General features: G+C 46.7%; 1 protein-coding gene across 1 annotated transcript; it reads left to right on the top strand.

Annotated features, from left to right (window-relative positions):
* The first annotated feature begins 10,277 nt into the window (after positions 1-10,277).
* Positions 10,278-24,594, top strand: Clrn3 (clarin 3). Its single transcript, XM_006987565.4, has 3 exons — positions 10,278-10,642; positions 19,612-19,791; positions 24,186-24,594. Exons 1-3 carry the CDS (start codon positions 10,414-10,416, stop codon positions 24,455-24,457), a joined length of 681 nt encoding a protein of 226 aa, XP_006987627.2. The 5' UTR covers positions 10,278-10,413; the 3' UTR covers positions 24,458-24,594.
* The last annotated feature ends 1,991 nt before the right edge of the window (positions 24,595-26,585 follow it).

Below are 26,585 nucleotides of genomic sequence, written 5' to 3'. Positions count from 1 at the left end.
GGGGGCGGGGCCCTGGCGCTGCGAGGGGCGACGGCGACGCCTGGTGCCTGGCTCTGGGAGCGCACCGCGGGCGCCCGCCCTCCTGGGGCTGTAGCCTCTACACTCGGAGGAGGCAGGCCGGTGCCCTCTCTGGGGAGGCCCTCTCCCGGCCCTCTGCCCAGATACAGTGAACCAGGGAGGGTGCCAAGGGGTGATGACACTCACACCAGCTGGAAAGAAAACTCAAGGTCCTTTCCTGTTCATGTTTAGCCTTGGTCCTGGACACCAGGACGTAGCCTGGCTGGGATGCACTTTGCATCTGGTAAAGCGCGGCTGGGGCATCTGGTAACAGGCCTGCTTCAGAGAAGTTGGCAGAGCTGGAAAATGTCCCAAACACTCCCTCCCAGAAAAGAGTGTGTGGGCGCCCCATGGTGGGTGCTGGAGGGTGTACAATTAGTAAGAAATATCTGGCAAAATTAAACACAATGGAGCAGAGCACAGTACCTGATCTGCTGCTCTAGGGACTTATTTCCTAGTGATTTCGTTTGGACTACAAAGGGAACTGTCAGCTTGACAAGACTTAGAACTGAGTCTCAAGGGGGGATAATCTAGATTAGGTTGAGCTCCTGGCATGTCTGTGTGTGTGTGTGGGGGGGGGTTGATTGTTAATTGATAAAGGAAATCTCAGGCCGTTGTGGGCAGCACCATTTCTTGGGACACAGGGGTTGGGGGCTTCTGAACAATATTAGAGTGGGCTGGATGACAGGAGGCACACAAGGATGTGTTTATTCTCTTTACTCTTGACTTTGGGTGGATGACAAGAAAGAGGTGTGTAGGGGTGTTACCTCACCTGGCATCTTATTGCTGTTAGCCAAACTGACTTACAAGGTGACAATTTCAGAACCAGCTGTCAACGCTTAAGTCAATTAGGATCTCTCTGGGACAGAGGTATAGACCGGAAGCCTGAAGAGCTGTGGACCCCTCCAAAGTGCTAAGAATGCTCTTCCCTTCCCATGGTGCGGGAACACAAGCTCATCCTCCCTTCTCTTCCCCACACACCTCAGTCCCTGAGGACCTAAGACTTTTCCTTCCTTTCCTGCTTCACTCACTCCTGCTCCTGGGGGCTTCTCTAGAGCTGTAATAGCATCCATGTGCACATCACTCAGAAACATGCAGCCTTCCAGACACCTGCAAGCTCATTTCTTCCAGCATCTTCTTTTTGTTTGTCTGTCTGTTTGTTTGTTTGTTTGTTTGTTTTCGACACATGGTTTCTCTGTGTAGCTTTGTGCCTTTCCTGGAACTCACTCTGTAACCCAGACTGGCCTCAAACTCACAGAGATCCGCCTGCCTCTGCCTCTCGAGTGCTGGGATTAAAGGCGTGCACCACCGCCCGGCTTTCTTTCCAGCATCTTCTGCCAGTTCAGCCCCAGCTCTTGCTCTTGGTTTGTGGACCTTTACTCTGCCTCTAATTCATCTCCAAGTCTGACTCCTACCTGACATCTTTGTGCATCTTGGATGCAGCCCCCTCTCCCTCTCTGTGCTTGCCTCAACTATGACAGCATTGCCCTCCGATTTCAGACCCCCCTGCTTAAAAGCCCCTACTTTGTAAGATCCTGATGGCAGCGAGGCTGTGCCCAACTTGCCCAGTGGCACCTAAGCGCCTGCTCATCTAATGCAGCCATAGCTCCTCTTTCTCAGAGCTTGAGAAAAAACGCCTTCCTGTCTGGGCCCCTCCTCTCCTGCTGCCTTCCTACCAATTGTCTTCCCAATGGCCTCACACCCCTCTTCTCTCACAAGCCCTCGTCACTGGCATCACTTACTGAATTTGGGTTGGTTTGTTGGTTGGTTTTTCTCTTCTGTTTTGTTTTGAGACAGGGTCTCACTATGCAGCTCTGGCTGACCTGGAACTCACTATGTAGACCAGGCTGGTCTTGAACTCACAGAGATCCTCCTGGCTCAGCCTCCCCAGTGCTGGGATTAAAGGCTTGAGCCACCACACCCAGCATTGTTTGCTCTTTCGGTGTCTGTCATTGCTCCCTTCCTTTGCCCTAGGACCGAAAGGGCCATCAGCCCAAGCTGTGCCTGTCTCTGTCCTTTACTCCTACAACATGAGACGTACTCAGCAGCCAGGACATGCAGTGAACATGTGGCCTGCCAGAGCAAAGGAGGACAGGCCCCAGCAGGCCCCAGCAGGCAGCCTTGTTACCTGCCCAGAGCCCAGTGGGTCAGGTGCCTCCCTCCAGAGTATGCCCTCAGGGAACAGCCCAGATTGGGTGTGGTGACCAAATGGCCCAATGACGTCACCCAGCTCTGGATTTGATTGTCGTTAGAGCTGCAGGGCCAAGCTAAAGTTAAAGGTGGTGAGGGTTTCGAAGCTCTGATAAGCTTGTTAACACCACAGGGGTGGGGAGGCTGAGACTGATAGCCACCAAGAGGGGAACTCACATTACCTTAGTCAGACATCTGCTGTTGGAGCGTGACAGCCTTGAGAACAGGATGAGGAGGCAGATGGCTCTTCTCTCCCAGTAATATCTGCCCTGTTGGACCCCAAATGTTAATCTAGGAATTAAGTGGTACTCCTTAGCATCTTCCGAAGTCTACAGACATCCTGTCATTCAGACACACGTTACCCTTCATGATCTTTGCTCCTCATTTGGGCTCATGGCTCTATTAGCATCAACTAACTCCTTCCCCTCATCCTAGACTACAAGGACCTCATGCCATGCCAAATGCCCCATCACTCCTGTGTACCTGAGCCATAGCCCTCTCTAACCATAGACTCCTCTGCCTCACTGAGCCCCTCTGAGGCCTCCCATGTACCCTTCTGCCTCCCGAGTTCTCCTCCATATCTGGCTGTGCCACTTTTCCCTTGAAACACAGTACCTTCTAGGTAGGATTTCCGAAACTGTATCATCACCAGACCATGTGTTCTGTCTTCCATTGCACTCAAGGACTTGACTCCTCAGTTTCTCTTGAGTAACTATCTTAGTTAGGATTTCTATTGCTGTGAAGAAATACCACGACATAGCAACTCTTATAAAGGGAAATATTTAATTGGGACTAGCTTACAGTTTTAGAGGTTTAGTCCATTATCATCATGGTGAAATACAGTGGCATGCAAGCAGACATGGTGTTGGAGAAGGAGCTGAAAGTTCTCCATCTTGTTCCACAGGCAACAGGAAGTGAACTGTCTACCACACTGGGCATAGCTTAAGCATATAAGACCTCAAAGCCCACCCCCACGGTGATACCCTTCCTTCAACCAGGCCACACCTACTCCAACAAGACCACACATCCTAATAGCCAAGCACTTGAATACATGAATCCATAGGCACCATACCTATCCAAACCACCACATTCCACTCATAGGCTCCCATAGGCTTGTAACCATAACATAATGTAAAATGCATTTAGTCCAACTTCAAAAGTCCCCACAGCCGAGGGGTGTTGTCACATGCCTTTAATCCCAGCACTTGGGAGGCAGAGCCAGGCAGATCTCTGTGAGTTCAAGGCCAGCCTGGTCTATGGAGTGAGATCCAGGACAGGCACCAAAACTACACAGAGAAACACTGTCTCAAAAAACAAAACAAAACAAAACGAAACAAATCACAAGTCCCCATAGTCTATCACAGACGCAACAATGTTTAAAAGTCCAAAGTTCAAAGTCTCTTCTGAGATTTATGCAATCTCTTATCTGTAATTCCTTATAAAGTGAACATAAAAAAGCATATCACATACTTCTAACATGTAATGCCACAGGATATACAATATCATTCCAAAACAGAGGAAAGGAGGATAGTGAGGAAATACTGGACCAAAACAAGATCAAAACCCAGCTGGGCAAACTCCAAACTCCACATCTCCATATATGATGTCAAAGCACTCTTCAGATCTCCAACTCCTTTCATCTTTGTTGACTGCAACACACTTCTTTCTCTTGGGCTGGTTCCACTCCCTGTTAGCAGCTTTCCTTGGCAGGTATCCCATGGCTCTGGCATCTCCAGCATCTTGGGATCTCCAAGGCAATTCAGGCTTCACCTTCACAGCTTCATGCAATGGCCTCTCTGGGCCTCCATTCATGGACACCCCTGATATATGCCTAGTTTTCCCAGCTTTCCTTAGTCATGGAGGAAGAGTCCATAACCCCTTTCTTCTATCCTTGACTTTAAAGCTGGAACCACATGGCTAAAGCTGCCAAGTTCTGCTGCATGCTGGGCCTGGGACATGGCCCCCTTGTTCAATTACATCTTCACCAGCTTTCTGTTTCTGATGGTTTCCTTCACTGCCTAAGCTTGACTGTTCTGGAACTTGCTCTGTAGACCAGGCTGACCTGCATGCTTCTGCCTTCTTAGTGCTGGGATTAGAGGTGTGTACCACCACACCTGGCTCTAAGCTCTTCTTTAATTCCTTTTCACAGTTGGAAAGTATCTAGGTTGGATCTTGCCCTGAGGTCACCACTCCCTTTGTTACATTTCTTAATTTGTTTATCTCCTTGAACACAGGATTTAGCTCCATTCCACTTCCTGGAACCCCTTTCCTCCTCAAATTGTACACTTTGTATTTTTCCTTTTTTAGCTTTCTCCTTTTCACTATAAATCTCCATTAGAGTTACAATGAATATCCACAGGACAGAGTCTACACTAGGTTGTTTTGAAATTTCTTTTGCCAGTGGAATCAATCCAAATCTCTTCACTTTGCCTCAAGCAGACTCTTCAGACAAGTGCAAAAAGTAGCTACATTCTTCACCCAAATAATACAAGAACAATCTCTAGGCAACATATTAAAATTCTTCCCCTCTGAAATCTCTTGAGCCAGGCCCTCACAGTTCATCAATTCACACTCAACACCACTGTCTGCCATTTCCTACTAGTATGGCCCATTAAGCAACACTTAAAGTGTTCAACTGCTTTTTTTAATCCACAGGTCCCAAGACCCATATTCCTTCAAACAAAAGCATGGTCAGGCCTATCACAGAAATACCCCAGTTCCTGGTATTGTCTGTCTTAGATTTTTTATTGCTGTGAAGAGACACAATGACCAAATTAACTCCTATAAAAGAAAACACTTAATTTGGTGGCTCACTTACATACAGTTCAGAGATTTAGTCCATTATCATCATGGTAGCATTCATTTCATCATGGTAGCATTCATTGCAGACATGGCACTGGAGAAGGAGCTGAGGGTTCTCACATCTTGACCCACAGGGAGCAGAAAGTGATCTGAGACACTGGGTGTGGCTTGAGCATATATGAGACTTCAAAGCCCACCATCACAGTGACACACCTCCTCCAACAAGGCCACAGCTCCTAATAGTGCCACTTCCTATAGGCCAAGCATTCAAACATGCGAGTCCATGGGGGCCATACCTAGTCAAACCACCACAGTAACTTTAAAAAAATTATTTTTTATGATTTAAAGAAAATGTGTATCTATGTGTGTCTATGTGTGAATTATTTGCACTTGATTGTAGGTACCTGTGGAGTCTAGAAGAGCATGTTGTGTCTGTTGGAGCTAGAGTTACAGACAGTTGTGATCTGCCCTATATGGGTGTTTAAAACAGAACTCAGGTCCTCTGCAAGAATTTTCTCCAGCCCTGCAGTAACTTTTTTTTTTTTTTTTGACATAGGCTCTCCTGTAGCCCAGGCTGACTTCAAACTTAATATTTATCCAAGGATGGTTTTAAACTCCTGATCTTGCTAGAGTATAGGCATGTGCCACCAAATCTGACTTTATGTAGTGTCAGTGAGGATCAAATCCAGAGCTTGGCATGCTGCACAAGCACTCTACCAACTGATCACATCCCCACCCCCTCTCCATAGTATCTTAGGCTTATCCAGATTGAAGGCTTCCATCTGAACTCAAATGTTGTGGCCAGAAATGCTCCCTTGGAGGATAAGCAAAAAAGGGGTCAAATTGATGTTAAAAAAATCAAATAGAATTTACTTTTAAACAATATGCAGAAAAATTAACATGAAATTACTTGACTGCAGGAGAAAAATTGGGCTCTAGTGATTGGCCACAGGTCATGATGAGACAGAGAGAGAGAGAGAGAGAGAGAGAGAGAGAGAGAGAGAGAGAGAGAGAGAGAGAGAGAGAACATCCACTGTTTGTGGTTTCATTCAGAGCCTGTCCATATACAGAAGTGTGGTTCTTATGACCTCTAGAAGACACCAGAAGTTTTAATTTCTATTATCTCAATATTATTACCTCTGCACCTCTTTTTATGAGTTAGGCCCAAATACTAACAGTTCTTGCCCACTGAAATCAAAAGGACTGATTTTTTGCAAAATGCCTCTCTACTTGCATAGAAACAAACAAACAAAACCCAGAAAGTTACACACTAGTCTGTGTCCTCACAATATTTTAATTCATTTTTCTTGAGTTTTTTTTTTTTTTCTGATGAACTGTATACATACAATGATCGGATCACAAGGATGCAGCGTAGTGACTAGAGACAGGTACATAAGTAACATGCATGCCCCTACCAAGATACTGACATTTCCGCCAAAGGGAGATAGCTCAGCTGGGAAAGTGCCTGTCCCACAAGCATGAGGACCTGAGTTGACTCACCACCCAGGTAAAAAGCCAGGGGTAGTGTGCAAGCTATTTATAATCCCATTACTGAGGGGGTGCAAACGAATGGATCCCTAGGGTTCCTTGGCTTGCTAGTCTAGCCAAATCAGTGAGGCTTAGGTACTAATGAGAGACTTTGTCTCAATAAAACAAGTCAGATGGCTCCTGAGAATCAACCTCCCCCCCCCCCCACAAGCTGACATTTTGGTTCCCTAACACACCCGTTCCTGTCTCTTTTCAGAAAATGATGCATACCACAAGGACAGTCATTACTCTGAAGATGTCTGTTACCACAGAGAATGTTGCCTGCTCTAGCTCTTTATAGGAATGTGATTAGATAGTATGTTATATATAGGCAGATGGCTCTTTCTAAACACTATGTTATTTCTAGTTTCTTTCACACAGCAAAATCTTTTTGAGATTCGCCCTTTACTGCCTATCCATGGTTAGGTAACACATATTTTTTCCTCTAGTTCTGTTTTCTGATTTTTCTCCTTATCACTGTTTGTAGAAATGTGATTTAGAATGTCTCACTGTGACTTTCTACCTTACTGATTGAAAGTAAAATATGCTTTTTTTTTCCCTTTAAATCAGAGTTGGGCTGGAGAGACAGATTAGTGGTTAAGAGCATTTTCTGCTCTTGCAGAGGACCCAGGTTCAGTTCTCAGCACCCATATGGCAGCTCACAAGGATACACAGCTCTATTACAAGGGCTCTGACTCCCGCCCTCTTCTGGCCTCCACCAGTACCAAGCATTCTGGTGATACATGAATGTACATACAAGCAAAACACTCACATCACAAAACAAAAAAAAGTAAATCTTATAAACTTTTTAACTAAAGTTGCAGATTTTTCAGACTTTACTTTTTCAAAAATGTTTTCCCTTCCTCCCACTTCTCAAATGCTGGAGGTATGTACATGATATCTCCTAATGCTGTCTCTTGGGTCAGTAAGCCAATGAATTTAAATAGGTCTTTTTCAATTTTTAAATTTATTCTTCTCTCATATATTATATCCTGACCACCCTTTCCCCTCCCACCTCCCCTCTCAGTCCCTCTCTCCCACCTCCCCTCTCCACCAGATCCACTCCCTGCTGTGACGTGTGTCCACTATCTTTCTCCTACAGTACTTTGTCTTCCATTACGTCCGTTCATTGAACTTTTCATTCCAGATGCTATACTTTTAGATCGTAGAATTTTCATTTGATTATTTTAAAAAATAATTTTTATTTCTCTGAAGAGGTTTCCTATTGTTCTAGCTTGCTTTTCTGTTGCTGTGGTAAACACGGAGACCAAAGGGAGAGGAACGGGCTTATTTCACCTTACAAGTTATGGTCCATAACTGTGGGAAGTAAAGCAGAAGCTCAAAGAGGGAACTGAAGCAGAAACTAAGAAGGAACCCTGCCTCCTGGCTGGCTTTCTCTGGCTTGCTCAGATGCCTTTCTCACACAGCACAGACCTACTTGTGTAGGGATGGCACTGCCCCCAGTGGGTGGGACTCTCCTGCACCAATTAGCAATCAAGAAAATGCCCCAAAGACGTGCCCACTAGTCAATCCAATGGAGGCAATTCCTGAACTGAGGTTCCCTCTTCCCAGGTGTGTCAAGTCAACAACTGAAGCTGATTGACACCTCTGTGCATTATATCACCTTTTCCTTTAAATCCTTGAACATCGTTATAATAGCGTTGCTGATTCTTGTCTCCTGCTTTAAATATCTGTATTATCTTTGAGTGTGCGTCTATTGATGCGGGTGGGGAGGTAAGGATTCCGTGTTGTTTCCTGCCTTATTTTCATTTAATGGTAATGTTTGTAATTTCTTGTTGTTGCCTGCAGGCAATGCTCTTGAGTGTTCTAGATGACTTTCAGCTTTGCTAGGATGTGTCTGCAGAAACTCTTCCTCTGGGGATAAGGCAGCTCAGGCTTGAGGAACAGTCAGTCTATTCTGCTTCCTGGCCTGAATGACTGAAACATCCACCAAGAGTGTTATGCCCTGGTTGACTGGAACTTTGGAGAGTTACAGCACTGCCCAACCTCTGGAACCTTCTCGAGGCTCACAGCCCTGACATGATGTTTCACAGCTGGCCTGAGAGTCTCACCTTCCTGTTAATGTGCAGCAGAGTCTTCAACAGAAGCTGTAAGGGTGTTAGAATGGCTTCTTGAGCAGCATTTATTCATAACTGGAACCTTGCTCAATACTCTCCAAATGCCCCAGAAGCTACAACCTTGATTTCAGTTCTCCAGCCAGATACAAATGTCCTCCTGCTTTTACTTCCCTTTAGCAACAGTTTAAGGTCCCCGGGCAGTGGGGGAGGAGGGGCTAAAGTGGTGACTTGATTTATCTATCTATCTATCTATCTATCTATCTATCTATCTATCTATCTATCTATCTACCTACCTACCTATCATCTATCTACCTATGTATTGACAGAAGTGTGGCATCCATTACCCTGTCCTGGATATAGCCAAATGCCTACCTTGCATTTTGCATTTTAATGCCTGTCTGATTATTTCATAATTATCTGTTTGTTTCTCTTTCCCACAGAAGTGAAGTGGCTGAGTCTAGTGATTTGTTATCCTTATGAGAGGAGAATCCTCATCCCACAGGTAAGTGGGTTATTTAAGAGAAGCATGGGGTTCTGATGTGCATATGGTATGCTCTGTAATCAAAGGACACAATAAAAAAAAAACAAAATTAAAGAATAGGATGTGAGCCTGTTTGTAATCTCAAGAAATGAGTGGGCAGGTGTCACTGAGGACTGGAAATGACTACTGACAGACTGTTAACTGCTGGGCCTTAAGGATAAGAGTTAGAGATTATGGTGGTTTGAATGAAAATAGCCCCCATTGTCTCATGGTCTCATGTATTTGAATGTTTGGTTCCCAGTTGGTGGACTCTTTAGGAAGGATTAGGAGGTGTGGCTTGTGGGAGGAGGTGTGGCCTTGTTGGAGGAGATATGTCACTGTGGGTGGACTTTGGGGTTTCAAAAGCCCATGCCAGACCCAGTCTTGTGCTCTCTCTTTGCCTCCTACCTGCAATTCAGGATATAAGCTCTCAGTTACTCCTCCAATACCATGAATGTGAGCTGCTACACACACTGCCATGGTGATCAGGGGCTGACCCTCTGAAACTGTAAACAAGGCCCCAGTTAAATACCTTCTTTTGTAAGTTGCCCTGGTCATGGTGTCCCTTCACAGTAATAGAAAAGTAAATAAGACAGAGATCTAAACAAGAATGTTTAGAACCACTTTTAGCAGAGTACTAAAGACTGATACTGTTATACCCTCTGATGCTATGATGCAAATAGGATGCCATTTGGAAGAGGGAATTTGAGAGGCACCCCTCCCTGATAAGGTCTAAGAATAAGGATGTATAACCTAGAAGGGTGGAAGTTTGCTCTGGGAATCTGAGTAAAAGACAAATCCATCATAGAAGGTGATTCCCGAAGGTGCTGGGGCCTTGTGCTATCATGCCTTTGGGGTCCAGGTCTGTACTCTGATCATTTGAGAATTCAAATTGTGTCCTGACATAGGAGGTTGACTTGGCTTCTGTGGCACAATAAAGGTTGTAAATTAGTCATGTGATTGAGGAAGTCTTGGAATGATTGCCCAGCCCTTCTTCATGCTGGTTGGCTGCAGCCATAGCAACTGCTTGCTCTAGACCAAAGTTCAGTGTCCGCACATCTTTATGGCCTTGTTCACAGTTCAATGTTCAGGAGCATAAAACTTCCCACGAAGATACAGGTTTTACATTCACAACAGAGTGCTAGGCTTCCTTTCTACACACTGGACTCCAAATGATAAGGCCCCCAAATACTCTGAGGTGGTGGTTGTTTTATCCCAGGGAGCTTTTCTCTTGAGAAAATGCCGACCACACAGAAGACGTTGTTGTTCCTATCTGGCTTTGTCACAAGCCTTGGCTCCGTCGTTGTCATCTGCTCGATCCTGGGGACACAGGAATGGGTCACCAGCTCTATTGTCTTCACAGATTCTATTTCCAATGGGACCATTGTCATCACCTATGGCCTCTTCCGTGGTACGAGTGCTCAAGATTTGAACGAAGGCCTTCAAGATCTGGACAAAAACTTTGAGGGTAAGTGATCATCTCACATGAATGGGGAGAGCAGGAGTGGGTAATACTTCCATCATTCTACACCTGGACCAAAGAGCCGTTCAAAACCCATCTCTTCGAAGCCCTAAGTTAGGCTATCGGTGGACTAACTCATAATTTTGAAAAACTCTTTAGCATTATTTCAGACTCTTTGGTACTGGTTATCTTGTTATTATTAGAGTCAAAACTATTCTAGCAGCCGCTGGGCTTGAATGTACCTATCTAGTTTATTGACAAGTAAATAATTAAGTTAAAGTATGTGGCAGCTTTATGGCATTTAATAGCCAGCAGGAGCAGCATTTTAAAGGACGTTGACCATGGATTTTGATGAGGTTCATCCAGCTCCCTCCAGAAGTTCCTAAGTACTCACATAGGGAAAATGTCAAGCAGAAAACATCAGCACCCAGTTCGTATTCCTCAGCTTCTTGAGCTTACGCTTTTGTATTCAAAATATATCATTGTTGGAAATGACATTTAATTCCTATCAATCCTATTACTTATAGGAATTCATATTTGTTCCTTAATTCTGATATAATAATGTCTTGCTCTCAGGAGATACAAAATAAGAAACCATTGAGGATAAGCGAATGTAGCTACTTGAGTTTCTGAGTTTGAGATCTGGCATTATGGTTCTTGAAATGTGAAAGCCACATCTGTACATTGTATAGCATATAAGTGGATTTGCGTTGCACAGCGATGTGTGTAGTGTCTGTACAGGAGACTGGGGGTATGTAGGCACCATCTACTACCTTATGCCAGTGTAATGTTGGGCGCTCATACTCCAGGATGGAGTTCTAGAAGGTTTATGATTCACTAATGAAATGGTTTCCATAAATCCGGGGCAATGTGTTTCTAACTACCAATGGGTCTTTGATTGGTAGGAAAACCACATCTTCCCTGAGGTTTCAGCGGCTTCTCCCCTCCCCTGGTGCTGGCCGCAGCCTGGAGACCGACTCTCCAGCAACCAGGAGCTATGGTTTCAAAGGCCCCTTCAGTGATACTGTTTTCAAAAACAAAAGTATGCCTGTTTGTGAATCGTCTGGCAGATTTAAACACTTTACATTTGAGACAGAAGTCTACAGTGTCGACTTGGGATCAGTTGATTCCATCTAGAGATTGATGGCCTCCATGGAAATCCTGAGTCTCTAGCCAGGGAGGCCCAGAAGGACAGGAAAGGTCAGGCCTAGCAAATCAGCCCTACGTGACTGGGAGTAAGCTGGTGTCTGGAGAGCAGGGACAGCTTCAGTCACGGGAGCGCAGCTCGGGGTCAATGCAACAGAGGCAGAATGCTTGTGTCCCTTGTGCCTGGTTCTCTCTGTTTTCATCCTTTGCTACTGGAAAGCCACACTCTAACCACCCCTCAAACTCATTGTCCAACCTCCCATTGCTGTAGAGGGTCAGCAAGCACCCAGTGGAGGGACATGCTGGCCAGTTGCTGGTTGGCATCTAGGGGCCACTCAGGGACTATGGGATTTTCCATTCCTGTGACTGCAGTAAGCACTGAACATGTAAACAGTTCTCCCAGACAGGAAGTCGTTTTTAGACCATGTAGGCAATGCTAAAGATCCTCTGTTGCTTACCCTGTCAACGGAACCCAGTATTTACAGTGGGACACTTTGCTCTCCTGCAAGTTAGTCAGGGCTGCAATGCACATCATTAGCCAATCATTGGTAGCAAAATTAAATCTGTATAAAATGGAATATGCATTGTCCTGTTTGGTACTGGTAGATGGATGCTTCCCCTTGAAAAGGCAAGGGCTTGAGCTTTGTGGCTAAGGCCGGGACACGCTGAAATCCTCAGGCGGTGATGTATATCACCAGGCCCTGTTATACTTCGGCAGGGGAATCTAACATATGATGTCTATTTAGACTATAGAGTTTGAAGTGAAAGTGCAGAATGGGCAATAGTATTTGGTTTAAAGTGTCGAAATCATTCAGCCGACAATGGGTCAATGAATGGAGGTGTTGCCTAGTCAGCCCCAGTGAGGAAACTTTCTGTTGTAGAATTGGGCTGACAATGAGCTCAGGCTGGCTAGATGGGTCCTGGTTTATCTAATACCCAGATAAGTGACTGTTTAGCTCTGTCCAGCCATGACTGGACGGTCTTTGCTACTCCTAAAGTTCTAGCTGTATAATTTCAGCTCAAAAGTCTCTGCTATGTGACTTAGGAACTGATAGGCTTTGTGCACACTTCCTGTCGTGAAGTGCTCCCTATTTAGGGCAAGGGGAAGCTCCTCCTCTGCTGAAACGCAACGCCCTGCACTCATGTAAGTCTCCACAACAGCTGGAGGTGGGGTGGGGAACACAGCTCATGGACTCGTCTGAGGACCTGTGCTCACACTCACGAGGGCGTGCCTCCTTCTGCCACCCTCAGTTTGACTCTTGAGTGCTTTATAACAGGATGGGACTAAGGGGCATGACGTGTACTATTTCCCCAGGGCGGCAGGAATGGGGCAATGTGTCAGGTGGCTGTGGCATCCCTCAGAATGGGACCTCCAGTATTACCCAGCCTACATCCTCACCAGACCAAGCATGCTCACAGATTTATTTTGGCATTTCAATGAATGCTATTTCTCCTCCCATGGCACTAGGTCTCTTTGACCTTGGTCCCAAGAGCATCTCAGTTAGTAGACACATTACACTTCAACAGCCACATTACCATGGCACTGACTCTGGCCTGGAGATACAATCTCCTGGATGATACAGAGACTCCCTGTACTTGACCTCCCATGCCAACGAGAAAAATTCCAGATTCAGGTCCCATTCTCCTTTTTAAAAAAAAAAAAAAAAATCTTATTAGATGCATTATTTCCTAGGTAACTATGGCACAACACCAGAGAGACACAACATACAGGAGGGAGGGTTTAGTTTTGGTTCCTGGTTCCACAGGAATTCCAGCCCATCATGGTGGGAAAGGCACAGCAGAGCAGGTTCAGCTGTGATGGCGGGAGCGTGAGGTAGTCTCTTCACATAGTGTGGACCAGATAGCAGAGAACACACATCAGAACCGAAGTGGGTATAGCCTTTATAGGTCTACCCCTAATAATCTACTTCTAGTAGCCAGTCTGTGTCTCTGGAAGTTTCCACAGCCCTTAAAACAGTGCCACAGGCTGGAGTTTGAACTTTGAAAATTTAAGCTGTGGGAGACATTTTTGTCAATTCATAATATCAGGTGTGATGGTCAACATTGATTATCAACCTGATGGGAAACAGAGTTACCTGGGAGACAAGCCCTGGGCATGTCTGGGAGGGAGTTTCTATATTGAGTTAATTGAGGTGAGAAGATGCATACTGAATGTGGGTGGCATCATCTCATGGATAGAGGTCTTGAACTACAGAAAATGGGGGTGAGCTGATCATCAGTATTCATCTCTCTATCTGCTTCCTGACTGCAGATGCAATGTATCTAGTTGTCTCAAGCTCCTGCCGCCATGTTTTCCCCATCATGGTGGAATGTACTCTCAAACTGTGAGCCAAAATAAGCCCTCCTTCCCTTAAATTGCTTTCATTAAGCCCTTGATTGTAGCAATGAAAAAAATGATTAATACACTGGGCGATTTTAGGGCAAATGGATTGTAATTCTGACTCAGGGTTGATGGTCACCAACCTTGCCTTGACCAGGTGCTAGGTTGATACAAGCTTTGGGCATTACTTTCATGCTCCTTGGCAGTTGGCTGCTTGAAGTTTTTTGTTGTTTTTTTTTTTTTTTAATTGTGACAGCTTAGGATACAACCTTACAAATGAACCAAGGCAGGCTGAGGGCAAGTGTCAATGGTCAAAGGGCAGGCTCAATGGTCTCTGCACTTAGGCCAAGGACCAACTATTACCGACTATTACTGATGGGCTATCACGGTCTGGCTTCTCCTCTATCGCCAGTCTCCACTGGCTCCTCTTTCTTTTCTGTGATCTCAACATTGCACTCTTGAACAGAACTGAATTGAGAAGGTAAACACAACACAGAAACTAGTTGCAAAGTAAAGAATAAATGAAGTTGACTTCTTGAGACTATAGGAAAACCCTACCTCCCTACTCTGACTTCATCTCATATATCAGAATGTGTCTCCTGGAGAAGGGCTGTTTACCCTTTTCACTTCTCAGAGATATGACAACATTGGAAGAAGGAGATGGAGGGGATAGAGGGAGCCAAACCAGAGGCCTGAGTCACTTTTCTCCCAAGACAATCTTGGCAACTGTTTAAGAGGTTGAGGTGCTAGCTGTGATGTCCTGGGAGGGACCAGGTCTTGCTCTAAGATCTGACCATACTGTGATGCCCACTAATGGAAGCATCACACTGAGTCAAGTCCCTGGTGGTCAGGTGTCTGAGGAAGTGGAATCAGTTCCCATCTGAAGAATCAGTTTTAGTTACTTGTGTTTCTGCGGTAAAATATCTGACAAAAGCCCAGTCTGTCACAGTGGAGAAAGCCACCAAGATAGGAGCTTGAGGCTGCTGGTCACATCGCATCCACAGTTAGAAAACAGAGAGCAGGGGAGGGGTGAAGGCTGGTGCTCATCTTTAAGGTGGATCCTCCCACTTCACTTAACCCAACCTAGAAACTCCCTCACAGTCATGCAAAGAGGTTTGCATCCCTATTAATTCCATATTCTGTAAGTTGAGAGAGTGTGATCAACCATCACACTCAATGTCTGTGAACTTACAGAAAACAAGGCCTGGAGGTGGAGGGCAGATGGCCGCTGGGACTGAGTGAATGAATCTTGTCCTGTGGGGAGCTGGGTGTCTGGATGCCCAGCTGAGCTATCTACTGTCCTCTCTGCGGCTGCCTGCTCTTGGCCTCTTTCTGAGGACACCAGAATCAGGGCAATTAGCTCCAATTGTGAGGGGACTCCTGATTCAGAAGCTTGTCCCCTGAAAGAAAGAAAAAGAACGCCATGTATCTGCTAATTTTATGGGGAGGGAGCAGCTGTCAGATGCTGGGAGGGTTATTGTTATTGCATTCCAGCTAACTCTCACCAAACTTACAGCTATCATTGTCTGAATTCGGAGGCAGGAGCTGGAAAGACGTAGCTGTCATACCTAGGGGGCATGGAATTCAGAAATAAGTTTTACAATGCAGCAGTTAAAATGAAGATGAATTGCCCCCCAAGTACGTAGGAAAGTATGAGTCAACAGCCCCAAATTAACTCTCTTTGGAAAATTATGTCTGCTAAATCTTATTGAAAGTCAAGGCAGAGCTAAATTTGATTATCATTTTCTTTTTCTTTTTGTGCATGTGTGTCACGTGCAAGTGCTTATGCATAAGTGTGCACATATACAAGGAAGCCAGAGGTCAACAATGTATATATGTTTCCCAATTACCTCCATCTTGTTTGTTGGTTTATTTTTAATTTCATGTGTATATATGTGTGCCTGTACAAGTTTATGTGCACCACGTGGATAGCAGCTCAAAGAGACCAGAGGAAGGTACTGGCTCCTCTGTAATGAGAGCCTCTAAGTAGGTGCTGGAAAAGGAAGCTGGGTTCTCTACAAGAAGAGCAAGCATTCTTAACTGCTGAGCCATCTCCCCACCCCCCCTCCACCTTGTGTTTTGAGACAAGGTCTCTAAAGGAACCTGGAGCTCACTGATTGATTCTGCTGGGCTGGCTGGCAAGCAAGCTAGTCTCCCCAGGGCTGGGATTACAGGCACTGTGCCTGGCTTCTTTTTGAAACATGGGCTCTGGGAGGGTTGATCTGAGGCCCCCAATAGCTCAGGGCAAGCATTTCATCCACTGAGCCATGTCTGCAGCCCTTCATGGTCACCTTCTAATGGAATATTCCAGTTGCAAATGAATCCCATCACTTACAGCTCTAAGTCAGCACGTGAGGTAGAGAGATACTCAGAGAATTCCAGGTGTTTGGGACACAGGGCATGTTCCTGACACTCAGGTTTCTGCTCTTGACTTAAATATTCCAGTTATTTCCTTGATTGCAAAACTCTGCCAAGGAGAGAGAAAGCTCTTTTGTCCCCAGTCACCTTCCCTTGAGATCGAGGGTTTCCTCCCGACCTGGTTGCTGGGGAAGGGGAAGTGGATCCACCTTGAGGTGATGAATGGCTGACACATCCACAGGGACCAGCCTGGACCTCTGGCTGGGCGTGTCTCAGCTCTGTTGCTTTTTCCTATGCTCCTTCTGATGTCACCTCCCCCCAGTCTCAGAATCAGCACGTACTGAGTTACCATCAAAAACTCCCAAACATGGCATCTACATAGAGCGTGGAGAAGCAGGCAAGAGACACCACTCGGTTAAGTCAGGGGCAAGTGCAGCCCCAGTCCAAGCCTCACTTGGGTTACTGCGTAGAGAACATAAGACCCCCAAAGGGATCACTGGCAGGAGTCACTGAAAAGCCCAGTCACCACAGACAAGGAGGTGTTGCCTATGGAAGCTGAACTTTGCCCCAGGGCATCTGAGCAGTGAAATGTTCTACAGTGGAGGTGGGAGGTCATGTGGTCCACCCGCTGCTGAGCTGGGGTTTCTCTTCTTTTGCAGGCTCTGTTCTCCCGGGGTTACCAGGGATGCAAGTTGATGTTTATCACATGCTACGAGTTCCTGTCTCTCCTGCCTCTCTTTCCTGCACATCCCTTTACCCTTTAAGACAGTGTCCTGTGTTAAACAGTGTATCTGTTGCTGCTGCCCTCAGGCCACTTCCTTCCAGGAGATGCCTGCTCTGGGCTCAGCCACACACTACTCAGGGTGCCTTCTCTTTCTTCATGGGGGACTTCTGCTACCGCCCAATTTTTTTCCATCCCACCTCTTTTCATGCCTACTTTGTCTAGTAGGAGGACATTGCAGATTTAGATAAATAAATACGAGGACTTAAAACTTAAGATGATTTCACCCAAACTGGGTCGAGCATATATTCTTACTCAAGGTAAATGTCAGATCCTGGGGTCCTGGGTCCACTCAGATCTCTCAGAAACACAGTTCAGTAAAGACAATTCCTTAAAAAAAAAGAATTACTAATTTTATTTTATGCTTTGCCTGCATGTAAATGAGTGTGCCATGTGCCCATGAAAAGTCAGAAGATGTTGACCCCTCTGGAACTAGAGTTTACAGATAATTGTGAACCACCATGTGGGTGGTAGGAGTCGAACTCATGTTCTCTACCATTACAACCAGTGTTCTTAACCACTGAGCTGTCTCTCCAGGCCCTCATTTCTTACACAAGCCTTGCTCTCATTTTCCTTGAAGAGTCAGAAAGGAGATCCAGGCGCATGGTGTGTAGGTTCTACACTGAACATCCGTAGCATGGGTGAAATTAAGGGCATGCACAATAGAGTTTGACCCACGGAGAGCTTCTCAATAATTGCCTCGGTCCAGGACAGAGAGGAGCGCTTTGCAAAGAGAGGGTGATGGTGACAAACAGTAGGACATGGTTCAGCAGATGCTTTGAAGTTCCTCTTGTCCCGCGGGAGCCAGCACTCATGGCCCTGGAAGCGAAGAATCCAGGTCTGCCTGGCTACTTCCTGTTCCTTAAAGCTGTGCTGTGCTAAGGATGTGAATGTCTCCACATCTGTGGGGACCAGAGAAACAGGAAGAGGAAGAAGAGGAAGAAGGAGCCTTTGGCTAGTTCTTACTTATCCCTCTGTGGCTGCTGTGGCTTGCAGTTTCCAGTGATTTTGTTAGTGTTGCTATAGTTGGCACCACAATCCCTTTCCCTGGCTGTCTTTTCCTTGGGACTTCATAGACTCTTTCTAAATACTTTCATGTGGGATCCTGACATACCCTGACAGCCATTAGAGAGATGCTCGGCACACCTAGGAAGAGCACACCTGCCATGTCTGGTCTTTTGTGTGGGAGTAGAGCAGGAGGTGGGGGAGCTAGGTGCCCTGGAAAACGGCTGCTAGAGCTCAGGAGCCCTGTGGGTCTGATGACTCACAGCCCAGCACACCTGCATTGTGCTTTCCATGAGTGTAGAACCTCCATGGAGTTTCTTTGCATTTAAGATACATGCAGGTGCTATTTCGTAAAGTGCGTTAAGCTTAGGCAGAAGTCTGAGGGTGAACCAGAGGGTTGTGTTCCCAGCTGTCTCCAGGGTTTGAGTCAGGGACAGGGACGTGGAGTCTGGACCCAGGGAAAAGCCCCTGATTTCCCCCAGCAAGAAACGTTTTCCTGTCTCCACTGTAAGCTATGAGCTAGCACTTCTCTGGTCATTTCCGCCAGCCTTTATTCTCCAGCTTTTTTTTTTCTCTGTCAGCTGCTCCTGGCTCCCTGAATTCTTCCAAGCCACGGGGTTTATGGGATCCTCATTGTGCATGAGTTTGCACAGTGACCCACCCTAAGGGTTTCTGTCAGGAGCAACCAACTCTCAGACCCGAAGGAAAGTGATGGTGATGGAATTGCCACCTATCCCACGGGCCAGGCTCTGAGGGCAGAGGTCACCGGTAAGGAAGCTGCAGGCATGAAGGACACCCTCTGCTAGAACCTGACAACTAACAAAACATCCAGGCACTTTCAGGGCTGTGGCTATGCAGTCAAGTAAAGCCGCTGCCTGGCCTGCCGTGATGGATGCGGTCCCATTCTTGTGTGTTCATGTATGTTCCTGTCTGTACATGTGCACTCAGTGTGTATATGTATATATGTGCATGTGGAGGTAAAAGGTCAACTCCAGATACTATTCTTCAGGTGATGCCCATCTTGGTTTTTGAGACAGGGTCTCTGGTTGAACCTCGACTGGCTGTCCAGTGAGCCCCAGGATCCACCTGTCTCAACCGTCTCCCCAACAGTGAGATGGTGAGCACTCGCCCCCACAGCTGGCTTTGTTAGGTGGGTTCTGGGGATTGAACACAGACCCCATGCTTCTACATCGCATTACTGACTGAGCCATCTTCCAATCTGTGCCATCTTCTTCTTGCAGGATGAATGGCATACTGCTTCCTTCTCCGACACCACACCTTCTCTAGCTTGGCTGCACTTGGGATTTGTATTCTGCACTGGGCACTCACCAAATGTTGCTTTAGTTTTAGGGACATTGGGCAATTCTTCCCAGAAGTCTCTGCATTTGGTGGCCGTCATATTCCTGATCCTGAGTCTGGGAGCTTCCGTACTGAGCTCAGTGTTCACCTTCTACAACAGCATCAGCAACCCTTACCAGACGTTCCTGGGTCCTATGGGCGTCTACACCTGGAATGGACTCAGTGGTGAGTTTCCTGAGAAGACTCAAGTATACATACATGCACACACATACACATGGGCATACACACGCCTATATGTGTACACGTGCACACATAGGTGTACACATATGCACACTGATGCATGCTCATGAACACACATGAACACACATTGCTCTCCTTCTCGCCTTCACAAGGGGCAAAACTTGGACTCCAGAGATGCCACACCTGGGTGGCTAAGCCACAGAGCAAGGGAGGATGCCATCTGGGGCCAACACTCTTCTTGTGGGCTAGGATGTCGTGTGGTTGCTAGGTGACTTTGTTATTTTGTGGGTGGGTACCTGGGTGGAGGATGGAGTCCAGATGGGAAGTGGATTATGCTGTGACTCAGACAAAAAGACTCTGTAGGCTTTGTCCATGCACTGCAACCCCCACATCTGCCTAGTGGGACTGAGAACCAGAGGTTAAGGGACTTGGTTACAAATCCAGATATAGGTCCCTTGCATCAAGGGCCTTCCATCAGCCACCAGACCTCACTCACTGCCAGGCTAAACAATGAATTAATTGTTCTTAGTCTTGCTCATGCAACTCGGATCCAACAGAAGCAGAGACCTCAGACATGGCTGCATTTGGAGATCACATTGTGGGCAATCTGTTTCTCTTCATCATTGTCTACATTGATTTCCCAGTGTGTGTTCTGTATCTACACAGTTGAGTCAGTTCTCTAAAAGGTCATTTGTCTGTACACACCCTGGACTCCACTAGCAGCAGCTCTAGAGGAAAGGCCTGCCATATCCCAGGAGTCAGGAGAGAGCATCCTGGGCCCAGTTCTCATGGACTCACACCTTGACATGGCCTGATCAGTCTCTGAAGCCCAGAAAGACCAACTGGCCGTCAAGTTGGCTAAGAACACTTGTCCATACTGGAGCTGGGTCCAGGGTCAGCTTTTCTCCAGTATCAGAGGCACATGAGGGAGGAGGGGTGGGTTCCCAGAGGAGAAGGGGAAATGCAGGAGGCTGGGCCAAGTCTCTCTGCAGCCCATGGGGCTGCCAGCTGGCCCCTTGAGGCTGTAGCCTCATCTCCTTCCCCTGCAGGGGAGGACAGGCTGACTACACAAGTGTCAGAGCCCCACACATGGGTTCTGAGGAAAAGGAATCCAGACAATCTCCCCTCAGCCTGCCTATGTCTAGTCACAAAGAGCTATGCTGTGGGGAGAGAGTTCCCCTCACAGTACTTCTGCCTCAGGGGTATATTCTAACTCAGAGGGAGAGGCTGTGATGTCAGCCGCGGGGGGAGGGGGAGGGGGACACCTGGAAGGGGTATGTAAGGGGCAGGTTTGCATTCTGAGCTGGGTCTGGAGGAGGCTTTTGGGCAAGCACAGGAGTTGGGGGTAGCCTTTTGTGTCCTGATGCTCAGTAAGCCAGATTCTGTCCTCATACACCCTCAGAGAGCCTTTAATTTTCTGCCTTTATCTGGAGGGTTACAGGGTTTAGTGAAAACCGGTTTGCAAGCGGCTAATCCTGCAGAAGGGCCTCTGTGCGTCATTGACAATGGAGCTTCCTAGCCTTTGGGGCACTGTGAGGGAGGGCTACTGTCAGGCTGACTTTAAGGCCCTGGAGAATGCCAAAATCCCCTGTAGAGCTAGGCTTGCCCATGCTCTCCTGGGCTGCATGCGATGAGCATGCCCAGTGGATAGAAGAGGAAGTGGATTATCTGGTTGGTTTCTAAGGGAAAGAAACAGCAATAACACCACCTGAGGCTTGTGCCCCCTGACCTCAGCCCACACTGGCCCCACTGTGGCCAGAGTTGGCCACAGGGGATTTTAAGGTAGGCGGAAAGGAGGTTGGATCCAGAGAGACTGTCACAAACTGTCTGCTCCAGACATCCTCAACTGGAGAACGCAGGAAGCAATGAGTAGGTATCATAGCCCAGCAGGGATGGACCCCTCCAGAAGTCCATGTCCCCAAGCCTTGAAGAACAGCTCACTGTTGCCTGCCCCCAGCCTCCAGTAGCCCTCCAGTCTACAGCTCTGGAGAAGACGTGCAGCTAGCCAGGCCTAGATGGAGGCCTATACTCCCAGGTACTTAGGAAGCTAAGGTGGGAAGCCCCCCAGGTTCAAGACCTGTCTGGCTGCAGAGAGGGTTCAAGGCCCTGCTCAATACAAATCATGAAAAGAGGGCTGGAGTGTGATTCAGTGGTAGAGTACTTGCTTACTGTTTTCAAGGATCTAGATTGAATCTCCAGTATTTCAGGAAGGAAGGAAGAGAGGAAGGAAGGAAGGAAGGAAGGAAGGAAGGAAGGAAGGAAGGAAGGAAGGAAGGAAGGAAGAAGGAAGAGAGGGAGGGAGGGAGGGAGGGAGGGAGGGAGGGAGACAGACTAGATAATCAATTAACTAGAAGTGATGTGGAGCCCATGGTTCAAGGCATCTGCCTCTAAGGGGCCCAGATAGGCAAGGTGTCTACATGCCAGCCCTTCCCCAGGCAAATCAAAGCTCCAGACAATCCACTTTAGCGTAAAGGCATTAACCTTGTGTTCATCCCACCCCTTTATGATTAATTAAACTTTTATAAGAAACTTCACAAGAGGAAAATGAAGGATAATGAAGGTGTGAGAGGCGCCCACTGAGCATCAGAGGAACGGGACTTTTGTTCATACAAATACTTAAGAAATAAAACCATTATTTTGTGGGTGAGGTGTGTCATCAAGGGCTGTTCAAACATTCTCCTCATGCAAACCCCCCTAATTAGCTTCCCTCAGAGGACCGTTTGGGGAGCTTTCCTGCCTGTGGGCTGGGATACAACTGATGCCCGAGACTTCATTAAGCTTTAATGCACATTTCTGTGGACGTCAGCAGAGGAAGGATCCCAGAAGACTTCATCCTGGGGATTCCCCTGATGTGTCAGTCCGCACCGGGGCATGAGCGTCCATCCTCATCCTCACCTTCCTCCCAAAGTTTCTTCATTCCAGCGTCCCTGGTATATGAATCACCTGCCACATACAATACCCACTTAAAGCACACTGTTCATTGGGTTTTGGCATGTTCTTGGCCACTGCAGACATCACTACCATCATTTTCCAAACATTTTCACTAGCTCAGAGAGAGACTTCATGTCTCCTGGTTACTCCCTGCCTCTCTCCCACCTAAGCAGCTGTTGGTCTGCTTTGCTGTAAAGACTTCCTGGTTCAAGGCCACACTTGGCTGAGTCATGCAGAGTGGACTAGCTGCAGCAGCCATCCAGAGCTTCCCTGTGTCCGTGTCCAGCACTCCAGAGCCTGTGGTCCTCTTGCTCCTGGTGGGACTCACCCCTCACAGTTGGGGGTGACCCACTGCCAATCCCTGCTCTTATGGAGGTGGCTTCTTCCACCTCGGATGCTGGTGTTTTACCAAGCCTTGTTTGTCCATTTGCACCTCCCCATACACTCACGGTATCTACTCTCCATCCCCTGTCCACTCACTCACACCTGCTACATCTGTGTCCCTAGGGCATAGGCTGTGGTAGGCCAGTCACCCAGCGACAGCTTCTGATGGGATCAGAGCCTGCAGGTTAGATACTTCCCTGAATGATATTTAGAATTTCGGGCCTAGAATTGAGTTTGTATCTTCCATCTTATTTTTACATTCTCCTTCATCTTGAAACACTATAGAATCCCATTAGAACAGTATTCAATAAATGCCTATGGATTGTGTATTCCATAAAGAAAATAAGCGCATATTAAAAATGCATGGGGGCTGTGCACAGTTAGAGGGCTAACTCAGCAGTTAAGGGTGACTGCTGCCCAGTCCCTAATCATAAGGACCTGAGTTGGAATCTACCTGCCCCCACCAAGGGTGGTTCACAAACCCCTCTAACATCTGCTCCAAGGGATCTGATGGCCTATTCTGGTCCCTGTGAGTGGCTACCTACATATATGTGTACATACATTCACACAGGCACATGCTCATATACATGTAAATAATTAAAATAACTTTAAAACATGCACCACAAGAACAGGTAGGTGGTTCAATGAATACAATGATCACTGCAAAGAAATAATGACCTGAGTTCAGATCCCCAGCACCCAAGAAAACAGCCAGGCCACGTGGTACACATCTATAACCACATCCCTGGGTGGGCAGTGACACTAGATCAGAGGATCTTGGAGGCTTGCTGCTGAAACAGGGGGTTCCAGGTTCAGTGGAAAACCCTGACCTCTCTGCAAAAACAAGCAAACAAATAAATAAATAAACAGATAAACAAACAAACAAACAAATGGGAAAGTGGTAGAAACAAACAGCTGGTGTTGTCCTTTGGCCTACACATATGTGCTTATACATTCAGACACATACCACAAAAAGGCACTTGCATGCATGCACACATGTACGGACAAAAATAACATTAAGAATGCCTCATGGTGACATTTATGAAGCTCCATCTTCTTTTCAGCATCCTTTGTGTTCCTGACCATGTTACTGTTCGTGGGGAATACAGAGTCCAACCATCTCTCAGAAGAGCTGTCCCAGAAGCTTTACCCAGACACCGTCAACAAGAGAACAACCCACACTTACGGGTACTCATTTTGGCTCATTCTGCTTGTCATCCTTCTGAATATTGTCACCGTGGTCATCATCATCTTCTATCAGAAGGCCCGATACCAGCAGAAGCAGGAGCAGAGGAAGCCGCTGGAATATGCTCCCAGGGACGGCATTTTATTCTGAGTCTCATCTGGTATCACATTCACACTGTCTCTGCCAGTAGTAACTGGCTAGCTCCTCTGGACAATCGGCACGGTAGAGTGACTGTCAGGTGCGATACCTTCTGTAACCATGACACCATGTCCTTCCTAGGCGATGCTTGCACACTTCTCCACGACTATCCCCCTGGAAAGAGTTTTCTCATGACAGACAGCAGGGTAATGAGCGGGGAAGGCTGTGGTCTAGAGTGCTCCCAGAGGGGGTGGTCTGGGGTCTGCAGGCCCTTCCTCCTGGCCTTGCTATCCACAGTAATAAAGGTCTGAGGTTTTGCCTTTCCTGTGACCAGCTCAAAGGACTGTAGCCCCCATGATCTTGTCCTTAGGAAGGACCAGTTATTTCTCCCTGCTGTAAGAACAAAGACATTCTGAACTTGTTTGTCAAGAGTTAGATGCAAAAAGATAAAGGATGAAATGACCCTGCAGGCCCAGTTCCTTTAATGAGGGCTAGACGTGTGCAGAATTTAGGCCTTGGGAAACCTTGCACGAACATGTTAGAGGTAAAATATAGTTACTGTGGTCAGTTTTTCCAGTAGACAGACAACCAGCAAAATGGGAAAGGCACCAACATTTATTCTACATGTTTTTCCAGAAGGATATTTCCTTTGAAAATCTCATTGAGAACCCTTCAGCCTTGACTGTTTTACAATGGAAAGTGACCCCTTTCATGTGCTGATGGAGTTGTGAAGCAGTAGCTCTGTGACAAGGAGTGGATCCTATGAAGTCCCCAAGGATAAATGGCCTTCAACACTCAGATGTGGAGGTGTGAGCTGGGTCCCCACAATGTGGGCAGCACCATGCCGAGTCCTCACCTTCCTGGAGTTGACTGTCAGGCAGCCTAGGCAGACATTTGATGAACACTCACTTGACTCCAATGAAAACAGTTGCTCAGGGTTGGGGGTCCCTCCACTGGAGAGCACTAAAGTGCCTAGCATGTGCAAGGCCCTGGGTTCCACCCCTAGCTCTATAAAAATGAAGCAAACATGTAGTTACAAATTTGTGTTTGTGTTTGGAAGGGACAGTCTCAATCACACTCCACCCTGAAGTCCTGCTAACTCAAGATTACTCTTTATCTATTAAATTATTAAAAGTTTACTATACTCTATTTCCTTTGTGTATGCACATGTGCATAGGCCATGATGTGTGTGTCTGTGTGTCTCTTTGGGGAGATCAGATGACAAGCTTCAGGAGGTGGTTCTCTCCTTCTACCACGTGAGACCTACTGAGCTGTCTTGTGGACCTACTATTAAATTATTATACAGTTTGGATTTGGGCAACAATAGCTTAGTGGGTAAAAGTGCTGGCCACCAAGCCTGATGATCCTAGTCCATTCTAAATGACCCACATAGAGGAAAGAGAGAGCTGACTCCTACAAGCAGTCCTCTGATCTCCGTTCACACATTGTGGCATGTGCATGCCCATAGGCACAACCATGCTTCCCCATATAATACACAAAATAAACACATGAATGTAAAATTTAAAATGACTCATTATTGTTCATCTAAAAATTTTGGTTTATATATAAAAAACAGAATCCTGCTTTACAAAGAGAGGTGAAGTGAGGTGCCTTTGCTATGTGTGAAGGCAGCAGGTGATGAACTCCCACATGCCTTCAGTGAGTCTCCTTAAGCAAGGACCAAACATTACCCTTCCACAGGGGGTCCTGCTGTGGATATCAATCTGTATGCTGTGAATGTGTTGCTCTGATTGGTTGACAAATAAAATGCTGATTGGCCAGTAGCCAGGTAGGAAGTATAGGCAGGGTAAACAGACAAAGAGAATTCTGGGAACAGGAAGGCTGAGTCAGGAGATGCCAGCCCACTGTCCAGGGAGCAGCAAGTAATAGCACACAGGTGAAGCCACAGAACATGTGGCAACATCTAGATTAACAGAAATGGGCTGAATTTAAATGTAAGAGCTAGTCAGTGGTAGGCCTGAGCTAATGACAGAGCAGTTTTAATTAATATAAGCTTCTGAGTGATTATTTTATAAGCAGCTGCAGAGTCTGTGGGGCTGGACAGGACCAAAGAAAACTTCAGCTACGGGGTCCATCCAGGCCTCCTCTTCCAGGCAGGAGAACAGTATTTCAGTGAACA

This window comes from Peromyscus maniculatus, chromosome 1 (assembly GCF_049852395.1).
Source record: "Peromyscus maniculatus bairdii isolate BWxNUB_F1_BW_parent chromosome 1, HU_Pman_BW_mat_3.1, whole genome shotgun sequence".
In the NCBI taxonomy this organism is placed as follows: Eukaryota; Metazoa; Chordata; class Mammalia; order Rodentia; family Cricetidae; genus Peromyscus; species Peromyscus maniculatus.
The sequence above is the reverse complement of the archived record's forward strand: the minus strand, read 5'-3'. Positions and strand labels throughout refer to the sequence as shown.